We start from the raw sequence: 20,018 nt of genomic DNA on the forward strand, positions 1-20,018 counted from the left end.
TCAATTCTGGATCTCGTCGGAATCTGCGTTCGAAGGAAAAAGACGGTTCAAGGCGCGCGATCGAGATTCGCCGAGTTGCATCTTCTTTTCGTTAAATGGAAGCGCGACGATGAAACGGCCGGTGTTGTCTCGCATGACGTGATCCCGAAAATGCTGCTCGCATTGTCGTTCCTCGGAGGAAAGGTGTCGCATTTCGGGAACCTCTTCCAACTCCCAGAACCTTTGAAGGTCCAAGGTTGGGGTGGTAAGCAGTGTTCGCTGTCTGTTACGCGTGGCAGTTGTTGATACGCTCCCCCCGATGATCCATCCAAATTGCGTTTTTTGGAGGACCAGATCAGGTCCACCGCGAGGAGAAAATCGATGCTGGCCGATGCTGAGCGAGGATAGTGTAGGACCCGTGCCGATCAACATATCCACATGTGCTGGTTGGTGGAATTGCGGGTCCGCGAGCTTGATGTTCGCCGGTATCGTAAATCGAGCACGATCGATCTGCTCGTCCGGTATTGGTCCGGCGATTCGTGGAATCGTGAAGAACGTTAATTCCCGCTGATAATTGGAAAGTCGCGATTTGATGGTGGTTGAAACCAATTTATTCGTGATCGTGTTCAACTGGTTCAACGCCTCAATCGTTATCATATTTTCCTTTGTTGGAAGCCGTAATCTCGTTGCCAGGTTATCGGTAATGAAATTCGCGGTCGAACACGTATCAATTAGGGTCCGACATTCGATCGGTTTTCGGTCGCGATCTAGTACTTGTACGATCGCGGTGGCCATTAAATCGGTGGTCGATCCGTTGATCGCGAAGTTGGCGGCCCTCGAAAGATCGGACCTTCTGACGGTCGATCGTAGTCAGGATTCGGACTCCGGATGCTGATCCTGGTGCAGCTTCGTGTTGTGCCGCTGATTGCACACACGGCATCTTCCGGCCTTGCAGTCTTCCGTGTGGTAATCCGGTTGCAAACAATTGAGACACAAATGTGCCTTACGAGCGATTTCAATGCGACGCGGTACCGTTGCATCTAAAAATCGTGGACATTGGTATATAGCGTGCGATCTCTCGCACACGGAGCATTTTACGTCGGCGTATCCCGTTCGTTTCGGTCCCGACAGCGGCGTTGATCGGCGTTGAGCACGTGGAGACGTCGAAGGGGGTGACCGTCGTTGCGAACGTGGAGATGACGGCGGCGTTGACCGTCGTTGCATATGAGAGGAGCACGGCGGCGTTGGAGTGTTTCGCGCAGTGTTTGTCAAATAAACTTGACGTTTTGGCATCGGTGGCTGCGATCGCGGATAACCGGTTGGATTACGCGTCGGGGTTGCTCGCGGTTTGTTCACCGAGTCGCTGTATGTGGACGAGCGTTTGTTGTCTGTTCCGTACTCCTTTGACTGGTGCGACGCGTTGTGAAGGAATTTGAAAAGGTCGTCGATTTTCGGTACCTCCGTGTCCGACAAGGTGCGCTCCCACGATCTTCTCGTTTCCGTTCCCATATTCGCGATTAGAATGCTCGCCATTAGATCGTTCGCGATATCGTTTGGCGATCGACCGAGTGCTTGCAACGAGCGAATATGCAGTTGCATGTGATTTGCTAGATCGCGTATCGACTCTGATGAATCGTCTGGCATCGCGGGGGTGTCGCGTAAGAGCGTGGCGTGACGTAACACGAGCGCACGTTTGTTATCATAAATTTCCATCAGATGTTTCCACGCGGCTTCGTAGTTGTCCTCGGTGATGCTGAAAGCTCCGATTGCGGCTTCAGCTCTTCCGGACAATGATAGTCGGAGATAATGCAACTTTTGAATTTTACTCAACCCCGGTTGCGTATGAATCAATGTATGAAACGCGTCCTTGAACGTGATCCATGTTTCGATACGACCATCGAATTTCGGTAAATCGATTTTCGGTAAATTCACCGAGAGCGCGTACGCGGAAGAAGAAGGGGTTGGCGAATTGCTGCTCGCGGGTGAAGCCTGTGTAGCGCGTGCCTCTAATCTTTCGAACAAAACGACCGCGGTGGCCATTACGTCGTCGAAATGGTCTGTAGTTGTTTGACGCTCTTCTTACTCTTCTTCAAAATCTCCTAACGAGCTCAATTCGCTCTGAATACGGTTGAAAGTTTCGAACTGACTGCGTAACCTTCCGATACGATCTCGCAATTTCACGCGTTCTTTGGTGGAATCCACGTAGGTTTCTATCCAGTTTCCGAACTGTGTCATCTGGCTCTTAAAGGTCCGACGCTTGATTTTAAGATCACGAATATGCGCGGAGGCGCTGCTGGATGCGTTCTCACTTAGAGATTCCATTTCGATACGGTAGGAATTTGACACGATACAAGGAAATATTTGACAGCTGGATGATTGGCAAATCTAAAGTGCGAGCCTACCTTTGACTGGATCTCACGATGGCTGGTTCAACCTGAACCGTTCGTTGTCCTTGATGGATGATTCCAGTTGGTAATGGCTGCTGCCTTTGTCCGTAGAATTGCCGTTGACTGGATTCCGCGAGTGTTGTGCTCCTTCTCTTTCTTGTTCAGCACAATCATTGTTACACTTCGAACGAATGTGTCATTTAACGTTTCTTAAAAGGAGTCTATCGTACACCCGTCACTGGAATCCGGCTCGAAGGACCATGAAAAATCTCGCGACTCGTAGCGTATCGTCGCGACTCGCGTTATTCCGCTAATTTAATAGAAAAATAACTGATTTCAATTTGATTTCTGGCGTAGACTGGCGTAGACTGGCGTAGACTGGAGTAGACTGGCGTAGACTGGCGTAGACTGGCGTAGACTGACGTAGACTGACGTCGACAGACGTAGTCTCGTCCGGGCGATCGCGGTCCGGTCTTTATACGCCTTTTCCCGATCGTCCGTTTTTTTCTTCAAGCCGGGTGCAAAATTCTCGCGCGCGCGTGCCGCGGAACGTTCTCGATCTTTCGAAACTACGTTCCACGACACGTGCTCGCTATTGATTTTTGCACCCGGCCCGATTCCTTCAACCGATTGCAGACGGCCCGATTTTGGGAACGTTCGGCCGGTATGATTGTTCCGCATCGGGCGGAAGAACTTTTAATATTTTAAATATGTATTTCTATTCGAACAATCATTTAGATCATGATACAATTTCCTTACACCTTGCTCCAGATCGATTTCCTATGTTGCGATTCTGAATCCTGTGTTCGTTCGCAAGATAGGATATTGCTTGGGAAAATTGATACGATCCCGTAAAAAATATTTTTAGATCTTGTTCGGTCATTTCTGGGAAGTCGCGTAAATCGGTTAATAATAATAGCAGGTAAACCTTGTTTAGATCAGTTATTTTAATTAAAGCAAAAATATTTAAGAAATATTTAAAAAACTTCATTATAATATATATTATACATATTATAATATTAATTTTATATATTATATACACAAGGATGCTCTACCAAAATGATCAGCGCATCGCGCCGCGCCGTAGTGGTTCTAATCAACAGGAGTCCAGTATCACAGGTACATATTTGAAACTACATCTAGCGACCAGTTAACAAAGTGTGTAAACAAATATATTTTAATTATATCTATTTTGAAAGCATGTGCGGCCTTTTTTGGTATGAAGAAGTAGGAAATATGAATTCATATTTATTTAACAATAATGCACTTTTCCAAAAAATCTGAAAAAATTACGCATTAATAGTCATAATGTTATGCTATAGCTGTAAAAATATGAGCATGGTCACGTAAGTAATTAAGACAATATAAAGCTTTTTCACTATTTTTTAATCATTTTTTATTTTTTTGATTACGTTCCACACCTTCGAAAAATCTGAAAAAATTAGGGATTACTAATTCTTTTGAGAGCTTTATACTGTATAAAAACAAATGTGGTCACTTGATAACTTCGACAAAAAATCGGCGGTTAAAATATTTTCGAATTTTTTAAAAATCGAATTTGCATCCAAAAATTCTGAAAAAATTCTCAAACATGTACATCAATCGATAGAATAACCATGATTTTTTTCATAATCTTTAATTGAGTAGAACGGGAGATATTAAGGATAAACCAAAAAATGATTTTCACCCCGTAATTACCTCTGTAGTAGAGATACCGGATTGAAACTTTTAGTTAGAATGTTATAAGTAAATGAAGCGTATTTGCATCTTATACTTGTATATGTAACTTTTTTTACACTTCTACATAACAATAGAATGCATAATAGAACCATAATTTAAATTATACATTTTGCAAATACTAGATTCTCTGAAAAACAGTAAATAAATTGTATTTACTTGTAATCAAGTACTTTATTTTATTTCTTAGTAATAAATTACATATAACAGAAACAATTTTTCAGTAAAATTCTAATAAAATACTATTTTAAAGAATTTTTCCAATAAATAAAATATTTTATTTTGTTAATTTGAAGTGTGAAATAGAATTCTTCCAATTTCTGTCTTTCATAAATAACGTAAAACAAATAATAAGATGTTGACTATAATTATACAATACACGTTTCTGGTATAATAATATAAAGTTTTAATTTCTAAAAACTTGCAAAAATATTGTTGACTTTGTTTTCTCAGCCAACTGAAAATAATTCAACGAAGAAAATGATCGATAATATAAAATGCTGTACAGTAGGTTCAGTATTAATTTTATTTTACCTTTGCTTCGGTCGTTTTCAGGGAATCCGAGAATTTTCAGAAATTCTTAGAAATTCGCAGAAATTTTCTAGCGGCGGGAGATTTGAAATCTTTCCGAAGAACTTAGAAAATTTTTAAAGATACGGAGTGTCGATCGAGTCTTATAACTAAGGGAATGATCTGGAGAGGGAAAGAAAGGTAAAAAATGATGAAAACACATCGAATTCTTTAAATTTATATCATTTATTGCCACAGATTTACATTATACAAAACTTTAATACATATAAACATATTATATTATATTATATCATGTCACAAGTTGTCTGCAACGGTCAGCAGTGGTCAGCGATGGTCAGCTGACGTCGGGAGATGTTGGCAGATGCCAGCTTAGGTCGGGAGATTCTGGTAGAGGTCAGCAGAGGCTGGCAGTAGCCAGTAGTAATCGTTGTACGTTGCTAGAAATATAAGCGATGGTCAGCAGTGGTCAGCAGCGGTCAGCAGAGGCCAACGGAGGCCAGCAGAGGCATGCAGAGGCAAGTAGAGTCCAGTAGGGGTAAGCAGTAACAAGTAGTAATCGTTATACGTTGTCGGAAGCATCAGGGGTGGTCAGCTGTGGTCAGCAGAGGCTAGCAGTGGCAAGCAGTGGCAAGCAGAGTCCAGCAGGGGCAGGCAGTAGCAAGTTGTAATCGTTATACGTTGTCAGAAGTATCAGGAGTGGTCAGTAGCGGTCAGCAGAGTCCAGCGGAGGCAGGCAGAAGTCAGTAGTAATCGTTATACGTTGTCAGAAATATAAGCGGTGGTCTGCAGAGGCCAGCAGAGTCTGGGAGAGACTAACAGTAGCCAGTCGTAATCGTTATACGTTGTCAGAAATTCTAGGAGTGGTCAGCAGCGGTCAGCAGAGGCCAGTGGAGACCTGTTGACGGGAGGTCGGATATTAGTTGTTCAAGAGCGAGAAGGCAAATGTGAGCCTTTCTCTCTCGACTCTCACAAGGCGGTCTAAAATTACTTCGGGCAACTTGGGAGAATCGAGAAAGAGGGCATGCGTCATTTTGCCTTTGTCGGGTTTCCGAAACTCCACCAGCTCACGTACGCGTAATTTGACATAGTGTGAAAGAGCACCTTCGTTGCCTTTCTGGCATCTCTGGCATAGCGTGAGTAGTACACCCGGTGCTCAATCTGGCATCTCTACATACGATTAGATACGATCTCTGCATACGATCACTTTACCATACTATGTTTTATCATAAAACATGGTATGTTCAAAAAATACTTTTTACACCAAGCAAATTCCAACAATGTGGGGTTTTTTACAGACTGCATTTTCAACCTATTTTAACCATACAAGACAAGATCGAAAACATGTAGACGGGAGTCCTAACATACTATAGTAAAGACGAGAATCGTAACACGCTGTAATAATTTTATTATGTAAAATATATATGAAGAAACAAAGAAATTTTTGTTTCGAATTTGCCGCGATCGGAAATGTTAGCATCGATCGACGCACGTTAACCGGAAGCCATCATATAGTAGCGAACCTGTTGGCGGCTTTTCCAGTTAAAATTTCTTTTCTGAGGGTACCTTCAGATACCTTGTTATATTAACCGAACATCATTGGACTGGTATTCGTTTTTTTCGGCCACAAAGACCACGTTTATGTGAATTCTACTTACCGGTATAAATCAGCCGGGTATTCATAACAGGATTTATTCGCCTCTTCATTGAGGGTCCAATATCTGTAACAGAAAATACGTAGTTATGGGCGTGGATGTGGAAGTTATCTCTCCTGGAGACGGTAATTATTCTGTGCACGATATTCTGCAATCTTTCACTTTTCTTATACGTTTGTTCCTCCTCTCTTTCTGATTCGAGTCCCACCTATTTTTTTTCTATCTTATTTCGATTGGATCTCATTAATCATGTTGCAATTAAAATATGCTGTAAAGTCGTGTCGACGCGATTTATTTACAACCTAAAATTCTATGAAAAGCGTGCTTCGTTTATGGTCCTTTCCAAATAAGGTGATTTCGATTGTTAGTTAATACGTTCGACGAATGTATAAATTCTTACAAAATTAGTACGTTTCGTGTATAATGTAATTTTTCTCTTAATCATGTTTCGTGTGTTCAGGTCAGACATATCCGAAAAGGGGGCAGACTGTAATTGTCCATTATACAGGTAAACGTGTTTAATAGCATTTCCGAATCAAGTTGTATATTGAAAGTATATTATATATAAATTTGTTATACATTTTATATAAAATTTTGTTACATATTCGTATATAATCTTATTAAATATTAATTATTTTGTGTAAAATATTGTATGGAATTGTGGACTGTTTAATGTTCACATTTTTGTTGAGATCAATGGTTATATAAATTTAGATTTTAAATTATTATAAAAGATCAAATACATAAAAATTTTCTCAAAATAGTCTATTTAAGGTTCAATATAAAATATTTATTTTGTTGAAGAAAAGTTTTGGGTCTTAAAAAGATAATTGAAAGTAGGTATTTATTCCATACATAACTTATTGCTTATTAAAAAATTTAAAAACATAAAGTAAAGCATAAAATTATGTCATAGTTTGAATAATAATATTTTGATTTCATTAGTAGTACCACATTTATTTGTGTAAGCCACAATAAAGTCAATACAAAAAAAATTATAAATAAATAATAAAGCTATGAAACATGATCATCAAGTATCTTTATTTATCATAACAATAGCAAATGAAATGTATTTATGATCAAACTAACACAGAAACAGTAGAGAATAAATTAATAAATTCATAAATATAATTAAATATAAATAATATAAATAATTAAATATAACTCTGATTATCAAAAATTTGTAGTAAATTTATTTAGGCTAAAATTAAACATAACATATATATTTACAAATGTCTGGATTAATTTGAATTAATGGAGAAATAAATTATAGACATGTTCAATTATACTTATAAATGTTAAGTGGTTAATAAACTGGCAAATTATAATTTATATCGAGATTTTATAGCAAAACTAAAATGTATGTCACTCAAAATAGAATTACTTGTAATCACTATAGAATCATTTGCTAAGAAATTTTAAGTTATTTACATTAATTATCTGATAGGTACCTTCCTGAATGGGAAAAAATTCGACTCTAGCAGAGACCGTGGGATGCCATTTAAATTCAGAATAGGTAAAGGAGAAGTTATTAAAGGGTGGGACCAAGGTGTTGCTCAAATGTGTGTCGGAGAACGTGCTAAGTTAACTTGTTCACCAGACTTTGCCTATGGTCTCCGAGGACATCCTGGAGTATATCCTTTAATATGAAGTAGAAATTTACAGCATTTTTAATTATAGTAACAACTCTGCTTAAAAAAAAAGACTGCATAAAGAACAAAGTTTAGTATTAGGTATTTTAATGAATATTCAAATTTTTATTTTTGTTGAAGTTTGGTTGAAATATAATATATTTCATCGCGTGTAGTTATAAAATGAACTTATAAGATTATTCTTAATCGTTTTAGTGTCAAGGGGGACGTTCGCGTTGCTGTTATTCCATGTCAAAATGTGCATTTTGCATGCTTTTAAAAATATATAAATAAATTTTTTCAAAATTTTGCATTGGGCGGGTATTAATATTAAATCAACATCCATTGAATTTTTTTAATTTACATTTGTTTTGTTAACGCGTTATAAAATGGCTAAAAATTCTGAATTATAAGAATTTATATCAATAAAAAATAACTAAACAGTAAGAAATTAAACCTTATAAAATCGTTTCCGAACCAATATAATGGTTTCAATTTAATAATTTTATATAAAAGTTAATTTTATTAATGACATAAATTATACTGTTGTATTATCCTTGACAAAGACACACTATTCCACCAGACAGTGTTCTTATCTTTGATGTGGAGTTGTTGAAGGTGGAGACTTGAAGAATGTTTCAGGATATACCAAATTGACTACACACATCAGAACCACTGATAATTAAACGCTTCAAATTGCATTATATTAAGTAGTCATTGCATAAGTGGTATGTCTCACATACTAATATTAATTCGATTGCTCATATGAATGAAGAAATTTAAGATATTAATTCTATGTTCCACTGTTGCACAATTATATAAACTATAAATTACAATTGTACACAAATGTCAAATGATCAATTGGTGTGGAATTTAAGAACACTTTTTGCATACTTTTATGTACTAATAAGATTACCATATACATTACATAATTTGATGATAATCAACTGCATTTCTACTATGAGTAATTGAATTAAATAAATCTTAAAGTATTTGATATATAATCCGATACCTGTGTTCACTCCAATTACTTAGTACTTGGTAAACAATCACCTGGATATTTTGTTCAAAATCTTTCAATAACGCAAAGAAGAATAATTGTACTGATATTGTAATAGTATGAACCTTTACACGAAAAAATTCAATAAAAAATTGTCTTGTCACAAAGCGTGTGTTTATTAACCTACAATCAACATTTTTGCACTATAATTATGATTTTCTAATTTTTGATTTTATACATGCTCAAAAATGATGTAAAAAGTAATGTAGCAGGTAAAATTAAGAAGTGAAAGACATTATGATTTTATATAAGCTGAACATGTTTTGGATACAACTTAAACAAATAACTCTTTCATAATGCGAATATTTTATCATTTATACGTTATTCCTACCTATAATATTGATACATTTTTATACAATTCATACCAGTGGTGTGCAAGCGATAAAACCAATTTTTTCGATGAGACAACCTTAGGAATATATTATTATTTAGCTTATCAGTAGCATGACACTAACATTAAACTATATCAGTGTTAGACATTATAGATGGCATTACGACACGAATTGCACACCACTAGTTTACACGATGTCACGAATTATTCATTGTATTCTTTGATTTATTTAAAGCATTTTTACAAATATAATATGCAACAAGTTTATCAAAATGAAAGTAATACTAATTACCTATTACTGGAAGTAAGCAATAACAATTTTTACATAAATTAAAAACGCATACGTATGTCTATATACATATGTATAACTGAACGTACATAATATAAATAAATATTATGACCCATTAAAGTCATAAAAATGCACTATATATAAAACCATTTTTTTACATATCTTCATGAAAAATATATAAATAAATTAACGCAATTATAATTGACATTTGACTAATATAACATAAAACTTATTAGTTCTTTCGCTGCTGCGTCTGCGTACCTAATTCTAAAAGCGTTTACTCTCACTGTACACAGAAAACAATACTACATAATGTTACCTCATATGTATTGTCGATAACAACATTTATCAATTAAATATGAAGATAAAATAGTGAATCAAATACAATTCATCACTATATTTATATGTTCTTTGCAATTTGAGCGTAACTTGTGGTGAAGTATATGTACACATTTAGCAGCGAAAGGATTAACACTGTTACAAAAATATGTTATTTTAATAAACAAACAACTCGGGAAAGTGTATTTCATAAGCTGGTGGTGCTTGATTAGGTTTGGCATCTGTCGGTGGTCCGCCTGGTTGAGTTGTATTCCGAGGATCGACGGCCAACGTATTAAATATTTCTGATAATTTACTCTGAAGAACATCATGCTGTAAAGTTATCCGCGATATTAAAATTTATCTTTGTACTTTCCCAGTCAGCAATTTATATTGTTTATACCTTTGGTTGTGTTTTTGACACCAAATCTTGGAATGGTGCGTTTCTAAAGAAGTGCGATAATTGTAATCGCTTTTCTCCTTCCACCGCGTGATTACTATTATTTTCTGTTAGAATTCGTTTCATACTTTCGAAAGTTAACTCTTCTCCTAGCAATTTCTATGAAATATAAGCACAAAAAAAAATTAACAAAATGTAATGTAATTATACATAGCTATCGAATATAACATGCGAATATTTATAAGTATTCGACTACAAACAGAATATAAATTAGTAAGGCCTATGTGATTAAAATACTTTTTGTGTCGATATAGCGCCCAATCAAATTTTTTTTTATTTAATCTAACTTAAAACTATAAATAAAAAATGTACCTTCTGTACACCAGGAGATGAGCCACCACTATCCAATTCCGTAGCACCAGAATTAATATCTGCTAATGAATTTCGACCGGCACTATCAACCCACGAATGTCTAAAAATGTTATGAGAAAAAGAATGTAACACTTTCGCTATCAAACATCACGTACGTGTGTCGCGTCAATTCTGGTGAAAACGATTTTCTATTTCATGATCGAAAACATGTACTAAATTTAATAGAAGTATTACGAATATAGCGTGATTTATGATGAACGGTTTTCAAACTAAATAATGGCAGCGAACATGTTAAAATATTGTTATTTATATTACCGATGTTGTAACGAAGTACTGCTATAACCAGATCCCTGTTGTAGCTTCCCACTGTCCAGACCAGCTCCTTTCAAACATTCGCTTAGAACAGCTTGATCAACTAAAAGAACTGGTGCTAATCTAGAAGATAAACCGGGATCATATTGAGATTGCAAATCGGGCAACAGATGTGGTGCCTCTTTCCGCCGTATTTCTACAATCTTGAAACGTATAAATTAGACATAATATATTATTACAATATACCGATACACTGAGTAAATTATAACTTACTTTGTTTGCATAATCCATGAGCGAAGTAATATTACAAACGTAAGATATTAATACAAGCAAACTGATGACAATTGTGTGCAAGTTAAATTTGAGCGAAACGCTGATTTGACCACTTGTTAAAGCCAAATCTTGAAGACTCAGCACTAATCTTAGTAGCTCTAATACCGTTTCTTCAGAAGCCAATTCTACAGCAAGTAATGCCAACGTTGTGTATATAGATTCCACATTTTCTACCGTGTTACTTGTCAATTCTAATGATTCATAAAGCGCTAAATAGATTTCAGAGCCATGTTTCCGAATGAAAATCACATCTGGTCTGGATGCTTTTTCAATAGTAAGATCAAGTGGCGCCACGTTTACTCTAAGAAAATATAGTCGTAAGTAGTAAAAATTAAAGAACTGATTAATGATAACTTACGTAGGTTTTGCGAGTTTCGTAATATTTTGATGTCTGTCAATTAAGGTATGGAAGATCTTTTGTACTAAAAGTCGCATCTCAGCATCCGCTGCGAGCGACATCCTTAATAATGGTTCCAAGAAACTTGGTGGGAATGTTGTATTTAAATGTATAGTTTGATATTTTGTGCCGACCTAAAGACAATGAAAAATGTATTTTATAATAAATGCATCAAATAATATATACTCTACCCGTATTAAAGTAAACAACACATAAATTACCTTTAAAAGAGATTTTAAAAGAATACTTTGAAGTAATACATCTCCTTTTCCAACCGAGACTATACGATCCGGTTGACTATATGGAACTTTACTCATGATAAACATCATAATTTCTATTTTCTGATAATCTGGAAGATGGTTTGCAAATTCTCCAAGAGCATTAATAAGTGCTTCTTGATACAACTGTTCATCGCTACTAGATGGTTGGTTCCTTGTTACACTAACTCGGAGGTGAGATAGTAGAGAATTTATTATTTCCAGAACGGATGGACCTTAAAAATTATTTTATTTTTAATAACATTAAAACTAATTTTTTTATTTTGAATAATGTCTTTTTTTTATACACTAAAACGTACCAACACTTTCACCAGCTGCAATTGAAATAATTTTGGATAAGGTATCCGCAATACTAGTTCGAATTTTTGCAGACGATTTCGAATGATCATCGAGATGCGTCATTAATGCTTCCACAACTGTATAAGAATATTGTGACTAAAAAGAAAGTATTAATATTTTCATACATTCATTAATTATTATTTATTCATAATTCGTTACTCATTCACTAACCTGAATGGAAAACATAATTATCCTAAATGTATGAATAGCAAAATAATTAGGAACCCATAATTGATGATTGTCTAAGTGCCTGCAAATAATTTTTATATTTTATAACTCTTTCAATGTAATAGTTTATAACTTTTATTCATAAACATTGTCAAACCTCAAAACTGGTCTAATAACACATCGGATATGACCGAACGATGCACGCCCAACAAGTTCTCGCATACAAGTTTCCGCAAATTGTGGTGGATCTGTCCGCTCTTCGGTTGGGCTGTCTGGTGTTGCATCTTCTTTACTCGAATATCTATTAGAACAGAATTATGGATGCAGAAAAATTAAAGTACTTATATTGCACACATATGCTAGTGCGTTTATATACCAATGTCTCTTCAATACATTACCTCGAATTTTGCATATTATATAGCAATGATGGAACGATCTTATCCATATGAACAGGTTCCCAAATGTTTTCCACTAAATCATCTGAAAGTGTTTTTCTTACGACCCCCTAGATATAAACAGTTTAAATTGATCAATTGGTTTAAAACAAAAGTACTGATGATTACGAATATAATAAGTTTTATTATGATACGAAAATTTGTCAATTTACTATTTAATGTGTATAAAAACCATGCCTGTAAGCCCTGAATTCCAGCAAGTCGGATTTGCTTGCGGATCGCAGGGTCATCGTTATTGGAGTGGCACATTGCAGAGTACTTTGATACAAAGAAATCGTAACGTGTGTGATAAGACGGCGTATCTTGCTCGATGTTGGCAAATCGGACAAACTGGAAGAAGCCAGCACTTTGTTCAACTGAATTCAAAGATGCCAAAGATACGATTATTTTTTATATCAATGGTAGATAATAATTGCATACAATAAAAAAAAAATAATACGTTATACTATGACTTTTAAGTTTAATAATCGAGCATCAATATTTAACATCGTTTGTTAAAACTTACAGATTGGGTTGCCAATATTTGTAGCTGAGGATCAGTAGATTCCAATAATTTTTGTATCATTTTTAAAAAGCTTTCAACAAATAAATTCAAAGTTTGGGCATGGCATGCTAGTAAAAGCTGATCCATTGCTTCCATAGCAATTACCACAAATCCATTTCTTCTCCTGTTAATTCCCACACATAATTTAAAATTTTATACTTAAACACAGAAAAAATATCTAGGATGTCTCGATGGTAAAGCTATACTTTGGATAGTAATTTATTCATAACATGCAATTAATCGTATGACTAGCATATAACATAAGTAAACAACAATTTACGATAATCACATGAGCATGCACTTTTTACAAATATCAGATTAATTATACGTCGTTCCCTATTATTTAGATTGTATATGTTATACCTGTAAATATCTCTGGAAGCCCTTTGAAATAAATATTCTCCGATTCTATCTAATTTTTCAGGGCTGCTTAATGAATAAAAGGTCAACTTTTCCATATTATTTTTGACCAAGCCATCCTAATTGTAGAAAAATAAAATATACAATAATGTTTTTACTTAAAATTTCTATGTACTTATTTTGTTAATATTATAACAGGAACATATGACAGAAGAAAGCTTTGAGAAAATGTATCGATAACTGAAAGTCAATTCCAAAAATAATATTAATATTTTACTAATATTGATCTAAAACATTACAGAAATATAAAATGAAATTTTTATTATAACGACATATACATTTTGTATTTTATATTTAAAATTACGATTTGTGAATATAATTAAAGCGATGTTTTATACTTTAATTTCAATTACATACAGATGTTTTTAATATTATAAACAATCATGTTCAGTTTTACTGCAATTCATATACAGTTTATGATCAAAAGTGCTTTAACACATTTGACGATTAACACAAAAATAAATACAGGAGAGAACCAAGAATACAGTTCCTCGTGATTATAATAAATATTTAACTTTTATCGTAAACAAGGTGTAAGAAACGTGTTTCGATCTGACATTATCGTTGGCATTACACTTAAATATATACAAGTTCAATTGCATAACAAGAAAGCCATTATCCTAGATCTGTTTATTTAAAATAAATGTTTGAAGAATATCCACTTATTAACGATACAAAAATCAGAAAAGACACTTACTTGTGGGTTGACCGGAAAAATATTGTCAACGAGCCTCTTGTATCGTGGACGTAAAGCTGAACAGCACCAACAACAACCTAGTAAAAATAGAAAGAAATGATTACAAACGAGAAATAACGTTCCATAAATTGTCTAAAACGATTAACGGGCACTAATAGGTTATAGCCATGAATAATGCTTGACAGAAACACATATTTCAAAAGGAAATTAAAATATTTACCGAACATTTCGATAGGATCGAGTCACTACAGTAGAGACACGAAAGGACTTCGATCGACTGATATTATCAATAGAGTGCAATTTTGAGTCACTAGAAAAATCACTGCACGATTAGTAGCATGACATTTTTATTTTATCCACCGAGCAACGGTAAGTTATTTATAAATCATCGCGATAATTGCGAAGTAAATAGATTAAATTATGAATAAATGATACGTTTATACGTGAATTCATATTCATTGTTAATGACGATAGAATTTTAATACTGTGACAGGGTAAGCTGGATAATATTTATTCTGTTTCTATTGATTTCGATTAATTAACACAGCAACAGTGTAAAAACGACGTAACGGATGGCAGCACAATTCGTATTTTGGGACGACTGAAATTACGTTTTTTAGCACAGATAGACCTAGGGTCATAGATGAGAAGTAGGATAGATGGGACATACAGTAGAACTTTCTGTTTCACGACTTTGAAAGCTAAAAAGTGATTAGACTAAAGACCTCCTCGCTATTTTCGTGTCACACCCAATGTTATCGACTCAGAATCAAATAAGACTGCAGCGCGTTCAGCGGTAAGAATTGAAATATTCATTTTCATAGTATCATAATATGATAATATTATTGGAATTGGAAATTTTTAGCAATAGAGTAGTAGCACACACAAAGTATACGAGTAGACCTTTCACCCAATGTATTTTTTCGGTCCATTTTTCTGGGGCTCTAGAGCCCCATTACCATTTCCGTGTCACTCGCAACGTTACCAACAGATTTAGAAATGAACACAAGAGGAAGTGAGACAGAAAATGAAATTACAGAAATTTTGTTAATCGATTAATTTCATTGGAGTAATCAATCGATTAAGATTATTTAAAAATTTCAAGATTATTAAAATACCTAAGGATGTATCTCATTGATACGTACACCGCAACTCACATGTATTTACGCAACACTACAGCTGTTTGACTATCAATACTAATTCAGTGAATAGTTTCTCAATTGACCGCCATCCATGAGAAGAGGACGCTAAAATCACCTCCGAATTTTCAGGTCGGTATGGCAGTTAGATTGGGCCGCGAAAGTCGATAAGGTAAAAGGTCTACTCGTATACCTCGTCTGTGGTAGTAGTTGACAAAATTTTCATAATCCCATGCAATATTTCTTCATAATATTAAATGATATGTTAATAATGAACATTTTTAGATCATAAACGTAACAGAACCATACCTTGGACTTACGTTTTACATCTTTTTAAAATTCTATGTATCAGTTTTTTGCTTTCTATTATTCCTTAATTATTTCAATATTCCTGCCATTTCTCATCTGTGATGCTAGGTCTACTCTGTACCTCGTCTGCAATGCTAGGTCTATCTTGTACCTTATTGAATTTCTATCAATAACAATAATAATAATATTGAAGTTAATTATAATTATTTCAAAGTTAAACTTTCAGTATTGTTAAAGTTCCTTTTTGAATTACGAATTATTCTAAAATTTGGTCATTTATCGCGATACATAACCATAATTATAGCATAACCGTAATTCACTCTTTGAAAACTTTTCGACGTCAGACCCGTGGAAAAGACGATAACTGAAATAGGTCTAAGGCTTACTTAACAGAATCTCCTTCGTCTGTCGGCACATTTGAACGCGAAAGGATACTTCACGGATTATTTATGGATTATTAAAATGCAATTATGAAATGCAGGATGTCGTCAGAAAATTTTTGAAAATCGTTTCTTGCTCGTAGCCCTCTAACGTCGAAAGTGTCACCACAATTCTCTAGTTTGTTTTTTTATCGCTTTCATTGCGCTTTCATGAAAGCATTTTCCTTTTACGATCGATTATTGTAAATTTTTTCATAACACATCACGAACCACGAATGTTTTATGTATTTTCGATCGAAACGTTAGTGGTAAAGCATTCGAAGTCAAGTATCTCTCCGTTAAATATTTTACTTAATATTTCTGCAGGCCTTGTAATCGTCGATAAGTATATTTCTAATTTTTTTGTTTTTAAGTTATATTAATTTTGATTTCTTTTATTACAGAATTGTAAATGTGACCAATCGTACTCTGTTTCGTGTAATGTGTTCACGACCTAGGGAGAAATTATTTGAAAGGGAAATGGGAGAATGTCAGAAGCAGTTTGTAAAGGCAAGATATTCCGGATATTGACGCGAGGCTTCGGAAATCAATAATAAAGGACTGTTAGCGTGGTCGTGCGGGGCGATTACATGAAAAACGCGTTATCATTATTCATTACGGAAAACTAATTTAATTACTAGACCGGTTTTTAAATTAATGGAGTTAATTTTATTTCATTCTCATATCGTGTTACTTATGCAAATAAATAATGAAGACTGCGCATTTAAGCTTCGAAATTACATCGGTAAGATTAAATTGCGGAGATAAAACTAATTAATGGAAATAAATGTACGTAGTTAAGCTTTAACTATCTGTACCTTTTAATTTATAATATCCAATTTACCTGCAGTGAAAATGTTCTATATACGTATTTAAGAATCCTTAACTTACACGACCTATTCGAATTTTGATAGTTCGGTTTGAATAAGTTCTAATTATTTAAAAAAATCGTGAAGTTTATACCTGTTACGCGTACAAAATTTAAGAATTTATAACGAAAGAAAGCTTTCTTGGACTGTAAATGTACAAGAACAGTTAATAATTAATGCCTGGTATATTATAGTGTCGATAAATCGATGAAATTATAAATTGATAGTAGTATGGATTTTCATGTTTGTTATGTACTACGAGAATTTTTAATATAAATATGTCACTGGTACTACGTAGCCGTATAATTTAGAACGTGTTCACGGAAAATAGATAAATTCGAATGTGTGCGTCAAGCACACGTAGCAACTACCACGAAGCGTGATAAGGGTCACGCGATAAAAGTTATTCGTCCACGAAGAGGAAAAGACTTCTTTCTAAATTAATTTAGTCAAAATACAAAACTGAATAATATCTTACCTTTAATTTGCGATCGTAAAATAACAAGAATATTTAAATATAAAAAGAACTATTGAACAAAGTTGTTCGCAAAAGCAAATTTTGATTCACTCATTGAAAAGTTGTGTGGAAGGTTTTTAATAATCAATAATCTCAATACTTGTTGAGCTTCAAGAAGGGAGCTGATAAACCATTTACTTTGTTCAGGCTGCTGGCATTATGTATTTTTAAAACAGTGACGTTTATCTGACACATGCTTTTACAGTTAATTTATTATTTTTACAAAAACCAATTATATCAATTTTGATCGGTAATAAACAGTGATTTAAACAATATCAAAACTTGATATTGAATGACATTGATATGATTAATAAATAGACAATAAATATAAGAAACAGTTTTTTTAAAATATTTACACGATTTACAAGTAACTGCTACTTCTTTAGATTGCATCGATATTCCATAAAAAGATATTGATAATATATCGTTTTCTTGTAAAAGACACTATTGTCCAAACACCGAAGTCAAATTAACCAGGAAAACGATCACAATATATTCAGAAAATGTTCGCGACAACATGGGCCCGCAATGTTCAAAATTTTCTGTTTCTTTTTTCTGGTTTTCTAAGATAATAAAAAAAAGAAGTACGATCTTTCACCACTAATAATTTCGAACTTAAAGAGAAGCGAATATTTCGTAGATCGTGCTTCGGTTACTTTGATCGAACCGTTAAAGGGTTTAAACGATTCGAATCGAACGACTACCAACGAACACGACGTTCCAATGGGAAAAATAGACTGATTCGAGGACTCACAGCCAGGGTCAGTGCACTTGCTTGCGAGGGACTCGAAGACGTCTGGCACTTCCGTCTCGAAACAGCACCTGATCATGGCCATCTTTCCAGCCGGCGATGTATCCCATGGATGATTTAAACCGAGGAACTTAAAACTTTTCGGATCGTTTCACATTCCTGTTTCCGCGGAACCCAGCTTCTTACGTAAAAACGTGACGAACGCGGAGACCAGCCCCGAAAGATCGAGCGGGTAATACCGACGGCGACGTCCGACGCTCGGCGTCGAGACGCCCGTGCCCCACTAACCCGCATTTCTCTCGCACGAGGCCACCCTTGACAGTACTTTCCCCTACTACGTCACGCGACGAGCACGCGCCTGCGCGGTGGAGGATCCCCGACGCTCGAAAACGCGCCGAAGGGAGCGAAGGGTGTGCAACCCTGTGACGCTGATGGAGTCTGCCCCTCAGGGTCGTGGTCCGCGTAAATCAATGCCACCGACAGGCTCGGAATGTTTTACGGCAGGATAAATATTGGGTGAATCGAGAAGTACAGTTGGAAACTCATTTATATCGGGTTGTTGTGTGGTCCATAAGTTCTTGTGAGATTCATTTTATATGAAATATAACTCGTAACATTTGTCAATCGACTATACAGGGTGTTCAAAATATTTATGTTTGTCCAAAATAGGACGAAAATCAAAAATATCAATTTCTTGATTGAGGCTTCGTTGAAAAGTTATTAAAAAATTTCAAATCGTTCTGAAAAAATTATTTTTCGTTGCGGGGGTCAATTACAAGTATTTTTGGTGAATACACATACCCCCGAAATCCTACACACTTTCGAGAAAAAAATTCAGTAAGTGGAGAAATTTTTCGGCGAAATTGAAAAGTTTGAAATCGTTCTGGAAAAATTATATTCGATTGTAGGGGTCAATTACAATCATTTTTGGTCAATAGACATATCCTCGAAATTCTAACCATTTTCGAGAAAAAAATGCCTTACCGAAAATATAATTTCAGGCCAGAAATGTCACTCCAAAATTTCGTGCGTATCTTTAAAACGTCATAACTTCTGAACGGATTGACCGATTTTAATGTTTAAAAAAGCAAACTACGCGTATTTTGATGGAGAATATGTACAAATCGCAAAAATATTCGAAAAGTTGTTCCTTGACCCCGAAAAATGAAAAAACCCCCATAAAAATGGTCCAATTTTCAAACAGCCATAACTCCTATAATAGTGAATATATTTCAATGAAACTTTTTTCTGAAGTAGAGCTCATGGGTACCTACAAGAAAGTATTAGACAACTTTTCTATAGGGCGTCAAACAGAATTACTAAAAATCAAAAATGAATTTTTAAGAGAAATCGACAGGGGGTAGGTGCTTAAATTTTTCGGCGA

At 34.9% G+C, this 20,018-nt stretch overlaps 4 protein-coding genes across 5 annotated transcripts; 1 reads left to right on the forward strand and 3 right to left on the reverse strand.

Moving 5' to 3' along the window:
* On the reverse strand, positions 1-636 carry LOC143344870 (uncharacterized). Its single transcript, XM_076771420.1, has one exon. It carries the CDS (start codon positions 634-636, stop codon positions 1-3), a length of 636 nt encoding a protein of 211 aa, XP_076627535.1.
* Positions 637-849: 213 nt separating this feature from the next.
* On the reverse strand, positions 850-2,019 carry LOC143344878 (uncharacterized). Its single transcript, XM_076771433.1, has one exon. The coding sequence runs from the start codon at positions 2,017-2,019 to the stop codon at positions 850-852; it is 1,170 nt and encodes a 389-aa protein (XP_076627548.1).
* A 4,129-nt stretch (positions 2,020-6,148) lies between these two features.
* Fkbp12 (peptidyl-prolyl cis-trans isomerase Fkbp12) lies at positions 6,149-9,084 on the forward strand. The gene is made up of 4 exons (XM_076768539.1): positions 6,149-6,411; positions 6,747-6,794; positions 7,734-7,920; positions 8,490-9,084. The coding sequence occupies exons 1-4, from the start codon at positions 6,375-6,377 to the stop codon at positions 8,545-8,547; spliced, it is 330 nt and encodes a 109-aa protein (XP_076624654.1). The 5' UTR covers positions 6,149-6,374; the 3' UTR covers positions 8,548-9,084.
* Positions 8,801-18,931, reverse strand: Stma (Protein EFR3 homolog stmA). 2 transcript variants are annotated; one of them, XM_076768519.1, is made up of 16 exons: positions 18,638-18,931; positions 14,631-14,707; positions 13,877-13,992; positions 13,475-13,637; positions 13,147-13,299; positions 12,913-13,019; positions 12,672-12,815; positions 12,518-12,596; positions 12,307-12,442; positions 11,951-12,222; positions 11,691-11,863; positions 11,273-11,633; positions 11,003-11,202; positions 10,688-10,787; positions 10,319-10,474; positions 8,801-10,248 (listed from the first exon to the last, which is right to left on the reverse strand). In XM_076768519.1, exons 1-16 carry the CDS (start codon positions 18,717-18,719, stop codon positions 10,093-10,095), a joined length of 2,475 nt encoding a protein of 824 aa, XP_076624634.1. In that variant the 5' UTR covers positions 18,720-18,931; the 3' UTR covers positions 8,801-10,092. The 2 variants fall into 2 exon arrangements, with proteins under 2 accessions (XP_076624634.1, XP_076624641.1); XM_076768526.1 differs by lacking the exon at positions 18,638-18,931 and adding an exon at positions 14,851-15,255.
* Between the last annotated feature and the right edge of the window lie 1,087 nt (positions 18,932-20,018).

This window comes from Colletes latitarsis, chromosome 1 (genome assembly GCF_051014445.1).
Source record: "Colletes latitarsis isolate SP2378_abdomen chromosome 1, iyColLati1, whole genome shotgun sequence".
Taxonomy (NCBI): Eukaryota; Metazoa; Arthropoda; class Insecta; order Hymenoptera; family Colletidae; genus Colletes; species Colletes latitarsis.

Excerpts from the sequence above, each read along its gene's own strand:
- LOC143344870 (XM_076771420.1), bottom strand. The coding sequence starts at position 636 with ATGATAACGATTGAGGCGTTGAACCAGTTGAACACGATCACGAATAAA.
- Fkbp12 (XM_076768539.1), top strand. The coding sequence starts at position 6,375 with ATGGGCGTGGATGTGGAAGTTATCTCTCCTGGAGACG. Across the intron at positions 6,795-7,733 it reads TGTAATTGTCCATTATACAG|GTACCTTCCTGAATGGGAAA; the intron begins GTAAACGTGTTT and ends ATTATCTGATAG. Across the intron at positions 7,921-8,489 it reads CTCCGAGGACATCCTGGAGT|TATTCCACCAGACAGTGTTC; the intron begins ATATCCTTTAAT and ends ACAAAGACACAC.
- LOC143344878 (XM_076771433.1), bottom strand. The coding sequence starts at position 2,019 with ATGGCCACCGCGGTCGTTTTGTTCGAAAGATTAGAGGCACGCGCTACA.
- Stma (XM_076768519.1), bottom strand. The coding sequence starts at position 18,719 with ATGGCCATGATCAGGTGCTGTTTCGAGACGGAAGTGCCAGACGTCTTC. Across the intron at positions 12,816-12,912 it reads TATAATATGCAAAATTCGAG|ATATTCGAGTAAAGAAGATG; the intron begins GTAATGTATTGA and ends CTGTTCTAATAG. Across the intron at positions 11,864-11,950 it reads TTTTAAAATCTCTTTTAAAG|GTCGGCACAAAATATCAAAC; the intron begins GTAATTTATGTG and ends CATTGTCTTTAG.